Source organism: Carassius carassius, chromosome 44, assembly GCF_963082965.1.
Source record: "Carassius carassius chromosome 44, fCarCar2.1, whole genome shotgun sequence".
Taxonomy (NCBI): Eukaryota; Metazoa; Chordata; class Actinopteri; order Cypriniformes; family Cyprinidae; genus Carassius; species Carassius carassius.
The window spans coordinates 7,467,400-7,485,287 of NC_081798.1; the positions used below are offsets into that span (position 1 = coordinate 7,467,400).

The 17,888-nt window shown below is 38.1% G+C and overlaps 2 protein-coding genes across 8 annotated transcripts in view; both read right to left on the minus strand.

Annotated features, from left to right (window-relative positions):
- LOC132126551 (SLIT-ROBO Rho GTPase-activating protein 2) overlaps positions 1 to 17,888 on the minus strand; it is a 293,384-nt gene that overhangs the window by 140,522 nt on the left and 134,974 nt on the right. The window lies entirely within an intron of this gene.
- LOC132126098 (ras association domain-containing protein 5-like) overlaps positions 1 to 17,888 on the minus strand; it is a 36,311-nt gene that overhangs the window by 6,470 nt on the left and 11,953 nt on the right. For 2 of the 3 annotated variants that reach the window (XM_059537143.1, XM_059537146.1), the window contains exon 2: positions 10,966 to 11,096. In XM_059537143.1, the coding sequence (XP_059393126.1) occupies positions 10,966 to 11,096 (131 nt within the window). Of the gene's footprint in view, positions 1 to 1,998; positions 2,712 to 10,965; positions 11,097 to 17,888 lie in introns of those variants that run through there. The other variant, XM_059537144.1, reaches the window with a different exon arrangement.

A 17,888-nucleotide genomic window follows, 5' to 3' on the forward strand; every position in this document is an offset into this window, starting at 1 on the left:
GCCATTCAGTTAAACAGCTATTATAATGTTTAGAAACGAGAAAACTCGACTCATTCTGCTAACCATCTAGGCAGCCATTTGCTGGAATGACACTACAGCTGCAAAATCTACCAAATTTGAACCTCTATTTAAATCATACAAAGGTTTATGAGATAGCTTAGAACTTTCAGTACTCATGGAGAGCAAAATCTTGAGCAATCGACCTCATGTTTGCATGACTTTGCCTATTCAAATGTTAAAATACCACTGGCTGCCCTTGAAGAGGAAGCTATATTGTTTGTTCCTGGTAATAGCTGTCATTTGGGTCTAAAAATGAATTGTGTAATGGATGTTTTCCTTGAATGTGTTGTCTTTAATAATAAAGACATTTTTCCACTCCCATTTATCCAACCCTGGGGTTCTTCTAAGAGGACTTCCAGAGATGCTAAGAAGAATGAGGAAAATCTAACTTCACCTTCTGTGTGCTGTCTATTCAAACTGCATTTTAATTTAAACTGTGCCCACTGGATGCCCTCAAACTGGCAGCTCACATTGTGTCCAGACAGAGATGTGAACAGAATAAATAATTCACATCCTGAGAAGCTCTTTCCAAACCTGATACTTCAGAAAGTGATGTAAGGCTGGTCAGCTCAGGTACAGGAGTGAAGTCCGAAGTCTTTAAGGACATGAAATATTATTTCCTCTTCTGTGGTGTTCATTTGCTAGCTACTTTATAAGACCCAATCTGCATTATGATTGACTTCTTGGTCACTAAACAACTTTACCTCAATTGAAGTCTAAGATAGAGAGGGACCAGTGCAAAAGCTATGGGGTTTTGTAAAATAACACATTGTTTGATTCAAGGAAGGACGGGCCTTTCTGGCACAAACAGCAGCCATTTCCTTCCCCTCACAGCATTAGAGAGCTCTGAAGGTGTAAGAGTGTACTCTACGTACACACTGCCATGTTTAAACGAGTCTATAATGAAGGTCAAGCTATGCAGCTAATGCATGCATTAATGCTTTCAGTGGATGGTATTAATGTTGATACATGAAACTTACAGTAAAAGAAACACAGATAACATAAGCACATTTAATACTTCAGCTCTACTGTGAAACACTAAATTAGTGTGGAACAAAGACTTGTACGCTTCTTAATCTTCCATAAGAACATCTTTAAGCTCTTATCATTGTAAGTTTAAGCGACCTAACTCAACATTGCAATCTCCACCTACTAACCCGCTTTCGACAGTCACCCTAACAGAGCTTTAACTCAAAGCGACTTACAAGGCATTCAAGGTATACATTTTTTATACTTGATAAACCTTGATGTTGATAGTGCTATGCTCTACCAGAATTTGTGGAACTTCATTTTACCTGCTCATTTGAAAAAATAGTAAACATACTGTCTAAACTGTGACTTCAAATGGTAATATTTCAGTTAGTGTGTCAAAATGGCTGCTATAAAAATCATATTAACTGACAGCAAAGAAAACAATGGATAAGCTTCTTTCTTATCCAACCATTAGTCCTTGAGAGACTCTTCATTTAAATCAAAAGTGTTTGCAGTCGATCTAAACAGTGGTTTCCACTGACAGTGTTTCCATAGACATACACTCCGAAAAAAAGCACAAAAGCTGTCACTGGGCCAGTATTCTTTCAAAAGGTACACTTTTTTACGCTCTTTACCCCTAATGGCTAGACATTGGTACCTTGAAGGTACTTATTAGTGTCTAAAGTGCATAGTACATTTTAGTACCTTTCGAAAGGGTATCGCCCCAGTGACAGCTTTTGTGTGAAAGTGGAAAAATCTACAGCCTTGTCTCATCTAACAGGTTTGAACGAAATGCATACAGACAGGGTATGTTTTCACTCAAAACATATCAGGTCATAAACCTATTTCGAATGCAGAAAAAATTAACTTCCGTATACAGATTTCCGTACACATCTTCTATTTTTTTGTATCAGCTGAGCATATACATGCTCAATATTCACAATCTGCCTCGGTTTCATACACTACCTTAGCTACTTGCTTAGCTTGCCGAAAAAAGGTGGTCTTGGCGGTGAAGAAGGTGAAGTCATCGCTCTCCTCATCCTGGCTGCAGTACCCACTGCTCATGCTATTGCTACCGGTCATTTGTGGGGATGAATCCAGTTTGAGGGACTCCCTACGCGGGTCTTCGGGGGACCAAACGCACCATTCCAGGCTCCAGGGTTGGGAAGGGAAGGATGGGCTGGGAGCGGGGGACCACAGGCTCAGGTGAAGGGCCAGAGCTCCACGTGCCGCCGGAAACAAGCGTCGAAACTTGCAGGATGCTACTCAGCAAGTGTTGCAGCCGGTATCTGATGTTCAGTTCCTGTTTCTACAGGTCACAAACAGGCAGCTGTACAAAAGCAGCTTCTCCTGCTCTATTCAGCCAACAGCGTGAAGCTTTAAACACACGACTGCTTGAGATAAAAAAAAATTGTCCAGTGTGGAGGAAAGCATGTCAAGCAATACAAATTGCTTGTATTGGCATCCACCAACTGACACACAGTCACACAGTCTTGCTGCAAAAAGCGCTGAAGGTGTGAGAATGTTGCACAGACATTGTGTTGAATATCCCTTCAGCTGGCTGCGATGGATGCAGAAGTCTCCAGTCCACAGTGAGGCTGCGATGGCTGCTTGAAAGACGCTAGAAAATCAACCTGCCTCTTGGTGACTGAGTGAGCAGAGAACTGACGTACTGCACCTCCCTTCCTTCTTCTCTTACCAGCGCGCACGCTCTCTCTCTCTCTTTCTCACTCACTCGCTCTACCATCTGTGGTTGGGTCTGTTATCTGCCTACAAGCTTACGCAAACACCCTCCTTCTTCCCCCTCCCTCCTCCACTATCGCTCTTCCTGCATGCAACTGCTCTTTGCTCAACTCAAGAGACTTCCCACTGTAGAGAATGAGAGAGAGAAATAAATAAATGGAAAAACATAATAAACCGGAAGAGCAAGAGAAGGAGAGAGAGAGGAAGAAAGAGAGCTCTCTGCAAGTGGTCTTTTGGAGACTAATTTACATAGTACCTGATATGCAAAATGCCCCTGATGGCAGGCAGCATGAATCTAGAGTATTGTTAAATGGCACTGTGACATTAATACAGGCAGGACTGCAAAAAGCATTTACATTTCTTTCAATCTGTAAAAAGTAAGGGACAACGAATAATGAGCCGGTCATTATCACAAAATAAAAACGATTGGGGTGGTCTTATATCATCTTGAGGAGCTTTATGTTTTGATAACTGATAAATGACTGTCCATAAATTAATTATTTTATGATGTAAGGAAAAAAGAGACTGTCTGACAAGAGACATGAACATAAATTTGCTGCCAATTAATTATACCACTCATTAAATAAAAAAATTGCAAAAATAATCATATAAATAAAAATAAATAAATATTTATTTATTTATTTATTTTAGGGCATAATGACCAATCAAAATCTATTATTCCAAATAAAAATAATTACCAAGCTGGAATTTGGTATAAATAAATACATAAATAAATAGATATTGTAGTAAATAAATATTAAATACTGACTTGAGTTTAATTTATTTTTATAATGCAATAATTAAAGAGACCGAGGAGTCATATGAGATGCCAATAAAAAAATTCAATAAAAAATAAAAAAAACTGAATGCATATAGTTTAAATTATACTGTAGTTTATATTATAATGTGAGAGAAAAAGAAAAGAGACTATAAAACTATACTGTCTGCTAATTAAACCAGAATGATGAATCAACCATATAGTATGCCAAATAAATATTCAGTTGGATTAGGGAAGGAAGGAATGATTATTTGAAAAAAAAAATATATATATACACATTTAACTGTAGATTGTTGCACTGGTCAATCAGAATCAAGCCTGTTTCTTTTCTTTCCTGCACTTAATTTCTGTTTAGCTTGTGTATTAGACTACCATATAAAATCTCTTATTGTGTAGTGCAAATACTGATGGCTCTAATGATAAATCAGTTGTGATGTTCCTTATTTTTAAGTCACTTTGGATAAAAGCATCTTTTACATGAATAAATGCAAATGTAAGCATTTCTGAAAGCCTTTAAAAGCCACAGGATCATCATTACTGTTGCACGTTCTATAAATAATTCATCACACTGTAATGTCTCAGTGCTTTTTCCCTGCACAAGCCATCTACCGCTAATAGAAATATGTGGAGAGAGAAATCTTTTTGTAGTGCTTTTTACAAGGAACCTTTAATAGATATATTTGCGATGGCCAGGAGAAGAATACAATTACATCTAAAACAAAACATTGGTCACAAATTAAAGCTGAAAACACTAACACACAAAACTAGGCTCCAGACCAACAGAAATCATTCAAATAGAGTTAGAACATTAAATGTTTCACTAGAGGTCAAAATTACAGTGACATCTGATCTCTCTTTGCACCCATCAGGGCTTTGGTCTTAACCTTTGACCCTGACCTTGAGGGAATATGTTAAATGTGAGTACAAGACAAGAAGAATATGATTAATTACTCACCCTCGTGTCGTTCCAAACCTTGGAGACTTTTTGTTCTACTTCAGAACACAAATTAAGATATTTCTGATGAATTCTGAGGGCTCTCTGACCCTTCCATAGACAGCAAGGATACTTACACGATCAATGCTCAGAAACATAACAAGGACACCGTTAAAATAATCCATGTGACATCAGTGGTTTAACCGTAATTTTACGAAGAATACTTTCTTTTTTAATATATATATTATTAAAATATATATATAATATATAATATATAAATAATACGTTTGGATTATTTTAATAATGTCCTAGCAATGTATCTGAGCCTTGATCATGTAAGTATCCTTGCTGTCTATGGGAGGGTCAGAGAGCTCTCTGAATTCTTCCAAAATATCTTAATTTGTGCTCTGAAGATGACCGAAGGTCTTATGGGTTTGGAACGACATGAGGATGTAATTAATGAAGAATTTTCATTTTTGGGTGAAGTATCCCTTTAAAACAACAAAATTCCCTATCACTCCTTTAGTGACTAAATGCAATGCAATTCCACATAGTGTTACTAGGGCATTGAGTCAGCTTAAAATTAGATCATTCATCACCTCTTCTTTCATTTGCTGCTTTCCTCAGCTTGGTTTCTCCAGCAGGGAGACGATTCCTCACAAAGGGAGATAAAAGACAAGCCACTATAAACGAGGGGAGGTTGAAAGCCACTTTGGAGTCCCCTCGTCAGCTTTATTAGATTCTCATTGAACACTGCACTAGGCCACATTTCTGCCATCATCTTTCACTACTGCAGACACTTTTCATGTTCTGAACTATATATTGAGTCTGTACCCATAAACTCTGATGGCTGATGTGGTGCTTGAGCAGCTATGGGCATAAAAATATCATCACTACCAATTTATGACAAATTACCTGAAGCAGTGGCCTTGGCTTGCATTATCATAATCAATAAGCTGGATCACTGGAAAAGACAGAGGGGCTTGAACATGTTCGATATCCAAACCCCACGGAAAGAAGAAAGGTCCTCTTTTGGCTACTGTCAATACACCCCAATTAATTCTCACTAGAACCCAATCGTTTAGTTCAGAAGAGTTTGCAAGGGGGATTATGTGATTGCCCAGAAAAAAAAATTATCAATACCTTAGATGGATGGATGGATGGATGGAGTGTGCAAAATCAAAGTAAAATCACCCAGACTAAAAGCATCACCACTAAGGTGTCCGAAATGAAGCACGGTTCCTCCTGCTAAAAATGCAGGTGGAAAGTGTAATTTGTCACTGTCAAATACAGGCTCTAAAGTTGTCTCACTGCTGTATGAAGTATGGAGTGAAGAGGTCCATTGTGAGTAATCAGTGTGCCTGACAATGATAATGTATCTCAAACAATCAGGCAGTTTTCTCTACAGGGAAGCAGGAGGATTTGTATCCTCCCTATATTTTCATCCTAAGCACTCCTTCCTGTAATCGCTCTGGTATTTTACTGGTGACACATTCTGAGAGGAGTAACTGGAGACTTGGACAGATCCTGACTCTGAACTCGGCTCTTGTTTCACAGCGGTGTTAAGTGCCGTTAGGACACTCCATATGATATGTTTCTGATACCGCTACAACACCTCTGTCCCTCCCTGTCGTACTTAGTTAAATAATGCAGATGGTCTCTGATTTCCACACTTGGTGATGACAAAGTGGGGAAGTAAAACTTTGGAGTGCTCTCTATGTAACAATGCTATATTTATAACCTGTCATGATGCTGTGCCTTTGTAAGTACCTACTGTAAGTTTACCTGTAATTTAAACTTTTATTGAAAACCATATAATTTCCCTGAAGAGTTCCTCTTCCTATCAACTTCCTGTGGCCAATGCAAATCAAAATCTCACTTATTTTCACTTAAAGCTTGCAAAATCTTCAGTTCTGAAATTTTCCTAGCCCTAGGTAAAATGTTAACAATCTAGACTCTATTTTAATAGTTTAATTTAGTTTTTTCTTTATGATATGTCACATTACTAAAGTGAAATCAACCCGGATGCGGTTTCATGTTGACGTTAAAAAGCTGATCCCACAGCCTCTCACTTCCTGTTATCTTCACACTGTCTTACAGTACCACAGAACAAGAAGACATTACATAGATTCTGTTTTTGGAATCCCACGCGAATCAGTGTATAAATGTCCTTACTACATCTCTCTCTGCAAATTATGAAATCAGCCCACACACATACGCATCCCAGGATCTCTTGAGTGGTTTTCAGGAATCTAAATCAAGCTGCTAAAACCAACACAGCTCAAAATCAAACTGAAAGAGAGAAAGGTATTGAAAAAGACAGGGGGGAATCAAGTATACCATTCCACTTCATGACATAAGTTGTCAAGGACACTGGAAACAGCACATACACAATGAACTATCACGCAAGCTATGCCACATGAAACGCTACGCTGACACGACAGACCTGTTAAAATACCTGAAGTTTGCACTTGCAAACACATGTTTCTATTTCTACTGAACTTCACATGATAACTCCAGCTGCTGTGGTGGTTTGAGGGGGCCGCAGTGCATGCGACACATAAAAAGTGTGTTTGCTGTGTGTGTCTGTGCATGAGTACACACCCGAGGACAGGAAAAGGAAGTGTACGAGAGATGACAACAGCCTATCTGCACTACTATACAAAAGTCAAAGCCGATGAAACACCTCCAGCAGCTGGGGAAACAAACCCTCAGCACAAGGTCTACAGCACTTTCACAGCCAATAAATGACAAGAAAATTTAACTGTGTCTCTGAACTTGCACATTTATTTCTTGTTTGTGCCTGATGTTGCAGAGACTCACCCAAAGAGACCTTCGGGGGCTTTCAGATCAAATTGAAACTGAAGGGATAAACAAGACCTCAGGATGGAGCAGTTAATGTTACTGAGGGGCAGTGAGGCTAACAAAACTGAAAGATATTCCACAGCTAACTGTGAGAGAGCGCTAACAGGCCTAATGTTTTGAGGCCACGGGGACATGAGGGCCAGTGCACTGTGCCTGCATGATATGAGGATATTAGGGTAATGTGCATGAAGAACATTTTGTATTCTCATGAAACGAAGAAAAGAGAGAGAGATTTAAGGGTTGTGAAACATACTAAATAAGAGAAGTGTGAAGTGAAGTATGACAGGAGTGTGTTTTTTTTAATCACCCCACTGATTAATAATATATTCTCCTCTCATAGCTGTTACTGGGAATAATAGTTTATATACAGACATAAATTACACTTTTTCTCTTTTAGAATTCAGCTTAATTCAGTAAGGAGAAAAACTAATGTAAACAATTTTAAATATTAAACCTTTAATTTTCCTTTAAAAATTAACATTTCAAATTTTCACTGGACCCTGGAAACTACTGCAGCCCGAAAAACAGGAGGGAAGCTTAAGTGTCCGTGATGTCTGAGAAAAAGAACAGAGCTGTTAATATGATGCCATTTGTGAGAGATCTTCCAATATCAACTATTCCGTTCTTTGTGCACATTACATATATTACGAGTTATTAGAGTTGCATACATTACAGTTACTTAAGCGCCAAATCAGCATATTAAATCAGCATAGCAAATCAGCATAGCAAAGTCCACTAAAGGAGATAAGAGCCTTTTCACATTTGGCTCCCAAACTCTGGAATAGCCTTCCTGATAATGTCCGGGGTTCAGACACACACTCTCTGTTTAAATCTTGATTAAAAACGCATCTCTTTCACCAAGCATTCGAATAATGTATCTCTTAAATTGTGATTGTAGTTGCATCTCATTAAATGTGCATTCTCATTCTTTAGCTTGGGTTAAACTAATTAATTTTACTTTGTTAGATCAGCAGCTATGCGAATGATGTCTCTATTTGTTTCTATGTTTTGCCACGGGATTTAATATTAATAATGTTCATCGTCTGGCTGACTGCGTCTTGTATTAATTTTCTAAAAATCCTGTCATATGTGCACAAACTGACAGTCACCACTTATAAGCTACTACTAAATATTGTAGAAACATAATTTTCTGTAAAGTTGCTTTGTAACGATTTGTATTGTAAAAAGCGCTATACAAATAAACTTGAATTGAATTGAAATGAATTATTAAATGATTTTTTAAGAATCATGGGACACTGAAGACTGGATTAATCGCTGCTGAAAATTCAGCTTTACCATCACAAGTATATAAAATATCTAAAATAGAAAACTGTTGTTTTAAATTGTAATAACATTTCACAGTGTTAGTTTTTACTTTATTTTTCACCAAATAAATGCAGCCTCTGTAAACATTAGAGACTTCTTTAAAAAATAAATAAATATACAGGCAGAAAATGGCAATGTAACAACAAAAGTGCTTGCCAAGTCCAAGAGTTATCTTGGCAAATGCCCTTGAGATTCACACACACACACACACATCTCTGTGATTCATCTACATAAGGTCGGTGGTCCTCCCCCCGGGTTCCTGGTGCTGGTGTGATTTCTGAAAGAGCTCTGTTTAAATAAATGCTTCTGACCACAGAGGTTTGTACAATCCCTGGAGCCAATGAGGGGGTGTCTAGCTTCTGTTCTGGCTGTAATTACATTGTGAGGCTGTTTTTATGAGCTATCTGCATTTCCTGTTCATTTCCAAAGCCTTTCTGTTTGCAGAATGGCACATCTCTGAGTGTCTAAATGGCAGTAAAAACAACTATAATACAATTTATTGCAGTGTCACAGGCATATGGACCAACGAAGGCTTTTATATGTACAAATTAATTAAGTTACTTGTATGTCTCATCTGTTTTGTTGCAAAATATACTCATTCAGACTTTGTAATGGAGGAATTCACATGCAAATCCCACTGAACTGTTGTGCATAACAAATCTGCCCCGTGTGGTGAAGTCTGGAATGACAGACAGCAATAAATGGTCATTTTGAACAATGCAACCTTATCTCTTATTGTATGAAGCTGCATCAAATCAGTGACACAATCTGTAATTCACATGACCCATGCATGGCTTTATGCGAGGAGACGACTAATGTGAATTTCATTTCCATTGAGAAATAACCATAATGCCCTCTACTGACAGCTCACCATTCAACAGCTTTCAATCTCACTGACAGCACAGGCCAGCTGGGTTTGCTCTTTTCCTGATTTAGGGGATATAGGAACAGACAGGAGGGGCCTCATAAATAAGATGGATACACTACAAGGGACAGAAAAGCTTTTTCCACTAATGACTACTCGGACAATATAAAAGCTCTGAGAAAAATAGTCTATTGGATGTCCGATTGGCCTCTAGGTCATATCGTTTTGACCTTTTGGTCAGCCATCACATGCTTTGAAGAGGATGGGCTAAAGTGCCTCTGTGTGCATTTTGCTGAAGACATTCTGCCCTTGCTGGTCTTCCTCAGTCTTAACTGTGCTGTCACTTCCTGTGTACCTGGGACTGAATTCGCTGCCACTGTAAAACGCAGCCAAGCATTAGAGAGGCAGTTAAGCATGTGCTAATGTGTCCCAGCCAAGCAACCCAGGGAGGATCACATTCAGCTTCCGCTTCATCCATTGCATATCACTGCATAATTGTATGCTCTCTTTCTAAATTTGTTCCACTTTACAAAAAGAAAAGTAACAAAAAGTATGCCGCATCACAAAAGTTTCAATATATTACTTCAAGACATAGGCCAATGTTATGTGTTTTTTTTTTTTTATATATATACGATTGTACTACAAATTTTTTTAAAATACATAAAGTACTTATAAAAAAGCATGGTAAAGGAATATGGATATAATACCATGGTATATTATGTCAAAAAGTACCACAATTTTACTGTTTTATGATACCATCAATATGGAAAGCCTGTTTTGCTTTATGAGACAAAGTTTAAAATAAGAATTTAAAGTGACAGTTCACCCCAAAAAAAATTAATTCTGTCATTAACTTCTCACCCTCATGTCGTTCCAAACCTGTAAGACCTTTTTCCATCTTTCTTCATCGGAACACAAATTAAGATATTTCTGGTGAAATCTGAGAGCTCTCTGACCCTCCAATAGACAGCAATGGAACTACCACGTTCAAAAGGAGAAAAGGTAGCAGTTTAATTTGTGCACATGCACAAAAAATATTCTCGTAGCTTCATAAAATAAAGCTTGAACCACTGTCACATGGATCATTTTAACAATGTCCCTACTACCTTTTTGGGCCTTGAAAGTAGTTGTATTGCTGTATTTGCAGGGTTAGAAAGCTCTCGGATTTCATAAAAATATCTTAATTTGTGTTCTGAAGATAAACGAAGGTCTTGCGGGTTTGGAAGCAGCAAAGTCAATTTATTTAGCTTTTCTAAATGCAGTACTATCAGTGACCCAAATAAAACAGGCTTGTGACCCATTTTTGGTCCACCAGATGGGATGAACAGTCTCTATCAGTTCGGTCTCCTTGTGTTTCTCTATAGTGAGGAGCTCCCTCTTATAGTGTGAACACAGCAATAATAGCTAAGTGATAGAACTTACCGTCTCCTGAGGGTCTTTGGCGCAGGACCTCTGTGGAGTGGGGGTAGACGCATCCTCCGTCGGCTGATCTAGTTGGTTGCAGTCCAGCTGAACAAGCCCCTGACACTCCAAATGACATGTGTAGCTGCAGTCTAGAGGCCAGAGACAAACAGGATACACACAGTCACTAACAGCCATGAAGCACACCGACAAACAGCACAGATTAGAGAGCCAATGAGGGCTGCCAACTCTTTCACCTCCTTTAAAAGAAAAGGGATTGAAAGGGCTGGAGGAGGACTGGGTCATGCGTTATATTTACTGTAAATGTCTGTGTCAGCATGAACACAGAAGCCTTGGAGAAAATCTGGAGCAGGTGATGATAAACTGTCAATCTGCATGTTGCAGACATCTGTCCCAGACACATGCTCCACAAACTAGAGACAGCAAAGACGCTTCAGAATGAACAGTGACAGTGTCTCATTTAAATTAGACAGAATGTCTGGTGTGTCCTCCACATAAACATTAATTATAAGAAGGAATTCAGTCATGTGCTCAGTTAAACAGTGCCCTATTCATTCACTCTCAACTGACTTGACCCCAAGATAGATGTTTATTAAAATCAGAAGACCTTATTTCTTTTATTCCGTGACAACTATAGCAGCTGTAACCTTTATTACATTGACATCAATTGCGCTTTTTGACCATGTTGCTGTGTGTGGTGCCATCTAGTGGATGTCGCATATAAAATAATGCACCATTTGCACAGGAGGAAGTGACTTGAATAATTAGACGATTGAATCTTTTCTCTTACTCTATTATTTCTTAAGAGATGCCTTTTAATAATAATAATAAAAAAACGGATATATATATATATATATATCCTCAATTGGGTAACAATCAGGCCTTACAAGATCAATCGCTAGATGGCGCCACTGTACCAACATCTTCAAAGGTTAACGGAGGCCAATGAAATGAGGTTATTAAAGGGCTGGAACAGACAGCTGCTGTTTAATTTTTGCCAAGAAACATTTCATTGACACTGGGGTTCATTTTATCCTCCCATAATTGCCCATCTAGTGAACTTTTTCCACATAATTGCTTTGGAAAGTAGCATATTTTATATAAAAAAGCTGATGCAATCTGCCCTCATCATCCTAAAATCCACACTAGCATCATAAGAGAGATAACAAAATGACCAGCACAGGGAGTAAATTCAATAGCTCAAAAGCACTGAGCATCTATATTCATTGCTCAGAGCCATACAGTAACCAAGGAAACGACATTGCACCACTGGATATTCTCCAGCACAGGCTGACCGTGATTTTACACAACATGGTGTCCTGCAGTGAAGCTGCAGTGTCATATATATTCTATAAATAGACTAGTCTGTGGCCAACAACACAAAGTGCTTTAGTGATAATGGCTTAGAAATGGCTTGTTGTTTTTACAGTCACATGATAACAAACTGACTGAGGTATCGGTCTCTACACACAGCAGGAGTGACAGATGTCAACAGTGAATGCTGATTGATTATCAGCGGGTTGATTATCAGTGCCAAACACATTGCTACTGTCATTGTGGAAGAGCAGGGAGGTGCAGATCACGCTGAAAGAACATTGCGAATGCAAAGAGTCTCTACACAATACAGATAAGTCGCATGGAAAATGGACGTCACTTTCGATGGTCTGTCACCACAACACTGGCCAAATATAAATCTTCAGGGGAGTGTTGAGCGCGGCTATGAGAAAGAGTGTCCAAACCAAACAGAATGACTCAGGGTCAGAAAATGCATTATGGGAGGAGGTGAGGCTTCCGTCCGGTTCTGACTTGCACCTTAAACCCAATATCAGAAATGCGCTTTAATGCAACACCCTGATAACTTTACACAGCAATGACTATTAAATAAAAAACCTGACCCGTGCAGCGGCAGTCAGGTGCCATGGGTCATCCTTCAAAATGAGTGCCTTCATTTACATGTGTAAAAACTACTAAGTGTTTAAAATAATATACAATTTTACTTGAAAATCACACAATGTATGCATCTGTTACATAGAATGAGCCTCATCAAAATATGGGTCAAAGACTTGTGTTGAAGTTTAAAGGAACATCTCGCTCAGAAATGACCAAAGAGTTTTGGGGAAAGTCGTGGCCTAGTGGTTAGAGAGTCGGACCTGCAATCGAAGGGTTGTGAGTTCGAGTCTCGGGCCGGCAGGAATTGTGGGAGGGGGTAGTGCATGTACAGTGCTCTCTCCACCCTCAATACCACGACTTAGGTGCCCTTGAGCAAGGCATCGAACCCCCAACTGCTCCCCGGGTGCTGCAGCAGAAATGGCTGCCCACTGCTGTGTGTGTGTGCACCTAGGATGGGTTAAATGCAGAGCACGAATTCTGAGTATGGGTCACCATACTTGGCTGAATGTCACTTCACTTTCACTATATTTTTCCTATTTAAAACTTGACTCTTCTGTAGTTACATTGTGTAGTAAGACTGACGGAAAATGAAAGGTTGTGATTTTCTAGGCTGATATGACTAGGAACTATACGCTCATTATGGAGTAATAATCAAGGAACTTTGCTGTAGTACCATGGGTGCAGCAGGCGGAGTGATATTACGCAGCGCCTGAAAATAGTCCCCAGCAAATCCGCTATTGCTGCAACTACACAAACTAGCTGGGGACTGTCTATTCCTATTCATATCGGCTTAGAAAATTGCAACTTTTTATTTTCTGTCGGTCTTAGTACACAATATAACTACAGAAGAGTCAAGTTTTAAATCAGAAAAATATAGAAAATCTTTGGTCATTTTTTACCCAAATGCTAATGGTCTAATCAGATTCAATAATCTATGCTAAGCTAAGCTAAATGTTCTACCGCCAAGCCCGGAGATCAGCTGAATTAATTCAAAAACTGTAAAACTCAACTGTTTAACTCTAAAAAGTGGATTGTTCCTTTATCAGCATGTACTGACAAACTAGAAATCAAAACACTTTGATTTCAATAGTATCAGTTTATAGTCAATTCTGGACAAATCTAAATCTCCCAAACAAGATTGGAGGTTTACAACAGCTAAATCTTCTATGAAACTCTTTAGATGAGGTAATTAGTGCCACAGGATGCTCCCAGAGCCCATGTCTTTATCCTTCAAACTGTGTGCTCACATATGCTCCCCTCCATCATCACATGTCCTTACTGCAGTGCGGTCTGAACCCCCTAAACCTGATTAATCTGAGGAGAGTGCCGCCAACCGCTAATCACGTCACCTTCTGGGGTTACAGACAGAAGAACTGTAAAGAGATTTAACATGTTTTCTTTTGTATGTGCTCTCAGTGTAGAGGATTATACAGTGTGCATGATTCACCAATAATGGACCAGACAGAATATGACTGGCAGGTATACCATCATCTGTCTGGAATCTGAAATCACTCCCAACAAAAATCAATTAAACTCAATAAAACATCCACATTTTCAGATTTAGTTCATACTATTTCTCAAGCAAGTATTATTTAAACCACCATTCATAAGTCTGGATTTAAAAAATCTAAAATTTTAAATTATTTTCTTAGTAACGGCTGCTGAAAATGACATCAAATCACAGATACTATGTAATTATTACAACTATATATCAGTATTTGTTTTTACTGTGTGTTGATCAATTAAATGCTACACTGATAAACAGTATACATTCATTTCTTTCATGTTTTAGTGTTTCTACACTTTTTGAATGCATTTTATTGCTGTTGTCATGATTTCAAGTACATCAAAGTGACAATAATGAAACAACTGAAATTAAAACCTGCTTAATTTGGGGTAATCTAAATATGAACAATGCAACAATGGATTTTAAGTAAATAAAATCACACACAAACACAAACACACACACACACACACAAAAACTAAACACAAAAACTGAAGATGTGTAAATGGAAAGTGCACTGTTAATAAAAAAAAAAATGGTAAACTAAAACATAGAGACTACTTGAATGCATGTAACAAGTACAAACATGCCTACAGTTTGCCTTCTAAAATCTGAAATCCTGATGTCCATGGGGGAATAAAATTCCATGCACAATATATTTGTCAAACACACTCATGTGGAGAAAAATCTAATAAACACTCCATATATTTTTTTCCAGAGGCCTATCAAACCGTGACCCCAGAGTATTTGTTTAGCCGCAGAGCCTGGGGTCGTTGCTAGAGAAACCTCATGGATAGAGCATTGCTGCCTAGTTTACATAACCTGGGAATGCTGCAGTGCTGCTATTAAACATGAGTGCTGGTGACAGCGAAGGTCAAACTCTTGTCTTTGCCTCATTAAACAATGTTTAATCGGCCATTTGAGGAATGCCCTCAGTTCGAGAGGTCAAATACGCATCTCTGGGCCAGTCCCTTTAAAACATCACTTCCCATTTACACACACAGTAGTCACATCCTCTTTGAGTTAACCATGTATGCTGATCAGTAGAAACATTTCGGTTGTTTAGCTGGAAAAACTCCCCTCCGATAGCTGGAATGTAAGGGGGAGTTTAAAGAGGGAACGAGAACACTGATGCCTCTTTGTCCCTCACGCACATACTCTGCTCCTACTTTCCTTCTGACATTTCTGATCTCCCCTTCTCTTCCATACATCAGCATTTTTCCACCTCAGGAGTCACAGTTCCTTCGCAGAGTCACGGCTCATATGCACCCCAGCTGTACGCACCTCCTACAACCTCTTTCACTCTCTGTTTCTCAGATTCTGCATCGGTCAGCAGCAGCATTTTCTGCCTTTTCTTTCTCACCTTGCCAAGTTTCACTTGGCTCATTTGGATTTTTGTAGAGGGAACCAGAAGTGTGGTGGCATACAAAAACGTCATCACTGTACTACTCTATTCACACACAACATAGCACCATATTCCAACAACCTGGTCCCAGTGGAACCTATCTGACTGAACCCTGTAATTTAAGCCTAAATTAATGTTTCTAAATTAGAAACAGGCACAAAAACTCAAACGAAGAGACACAGTAGCAGTTGGACTAAAACACACTAGTTCATTCAAACAGCATTAAATGTGCTAAAGTAAAGAACCTTTCTGTAGACTCCCATTCAATGACCTCTCTTTATCAGAGGCTTGAGGAGTATGAAGTGTTTTAAAACGTGAAGCTCTATTATATTGTGCAAGCATAGACATACTTTACCATTGATAGACAACCCTAGGGATAATAGTTCTGGGTAATTGGTGGGGATTTAGTCTGTATTTAAACTGAACAGATCTCTTCTGTCTTAAGAGAGACCTCACAACAAAATTGGTCATTTTTTCCAGGTGGAATTTTATCTCAAGACTAAGTTTTGTGCAATTCTACAATAATTTACTAACTGAAATGCACTGATTATAAAATTAGGGCCAACACTGATAAACAGATAATTATTTTAATGTTTATAACATTTTGGCAGTATACAAATAAATGGAGATACAAATAATAAATACAATAATAGTGTACTGTAAACCAAAAATAAAATGTCAGTCTTTCTACTTCACAGTTTCATGTTTAATTCAATGTTATTAGATTATTTTTTTTAATTATTATTAGTGAATTTCTTTATCCATTTTTAAGTGAAATTTGTTAATCCTATATCATTTTTTCTCATATCGTCCAAATAAATGGAAAATTAAACTGTATTTATGCATCACAAAATTAGAATTGTTAAATTAAGTGTTTTTAAACTATAAGTTTTAAAAATAGGGGACATGGGCATGCATAATCCTTAAAATAGTATACAGTATGTTACTGATGTATCTGCATCTGTTACTGTGTCTGCATTCCTATTTGCTAGTCTATTGTTTACTCTGATGTGAGTGAAAGAAGTCAAATCACTTTTTAGACACTCATTAGACTGAGTTTATCCAGCTGGCACTGACTTAAATTCTCTTCTTACTCTGCTTCACATCACTACAATCCATCCATTCTCTTACAGACACAGTTGTTCTTCCCATTTACACCCATACTCATATTCATACTGAGGTTGAAATACATGTAAACATATGAATGCTTCATTCTAATGACATTCAGAGACTACAAACTTTGAGAGTCTTCCTCTCTTTATTCTTCCAGCATTCCTCTCATTCATTCCTCATTTTATTTCCTTCCTTCACAGCTTTCTTGTTTCTTCATTTTGTTTTCTATATTAACTCTACTTTATATACTAACATATTAACTTCCATATGTTAATTTTCTATATTAACATGTTACTTCTTCCCCCCAACTCCCTACTATAAATTGTTGTCCAAAAATTCTAAATGTGAAAATTTGGAATTCCAATTCCCGGAAAAATCAAAAATCAAACTAATAATGAATAAATGTGTATTTTATTATTATATATATTGTATTTTTTTTTCTTTAAACCTATATCAAAATGTTCTTTTAGTTCCTTGTTCTTATTAGAATAATGCAAGAAAAATTAAAATTTTGCTGTTATCCAGGGAGGAATTAACCCACATTAAAACAATGTCTGGCACTCTTTGTTTATACCCTATTAAAACATAATGAATAGAAATAGCCCCATCCCATTAATGCTTAGCTTAGGGAAAGTGAGGCCTACCGAGGTGTAATGTATCGACAGTGAAAATCAGGATGGTTTGTCTTGTGAAGCATGGGAAAACCTTTTAGATGCTGAAAGAGCACTAAAATCCAATCTAATGGATTTAATAAGCTGCACGGGTCAGGTCTCTGGGGTTCTGAGCACATGCGACCGGCACAGCCTCACATGCTTATTCACAGAGAAGGTCAACTTGAGCCTGACTGCAGTACACTGTGAGTGGGAAACTGTCAATTAAAACTGAAAGCAATTGTTAAGGGTGGATCGCTAGCGAACATAAAGAAATGTGTGTCTTATGTTTACTTTGAACACGGATGCTGAAAAAGTATGAATACAGACAGGTTCTTATCAGCATTTCACAGCCAAGCTT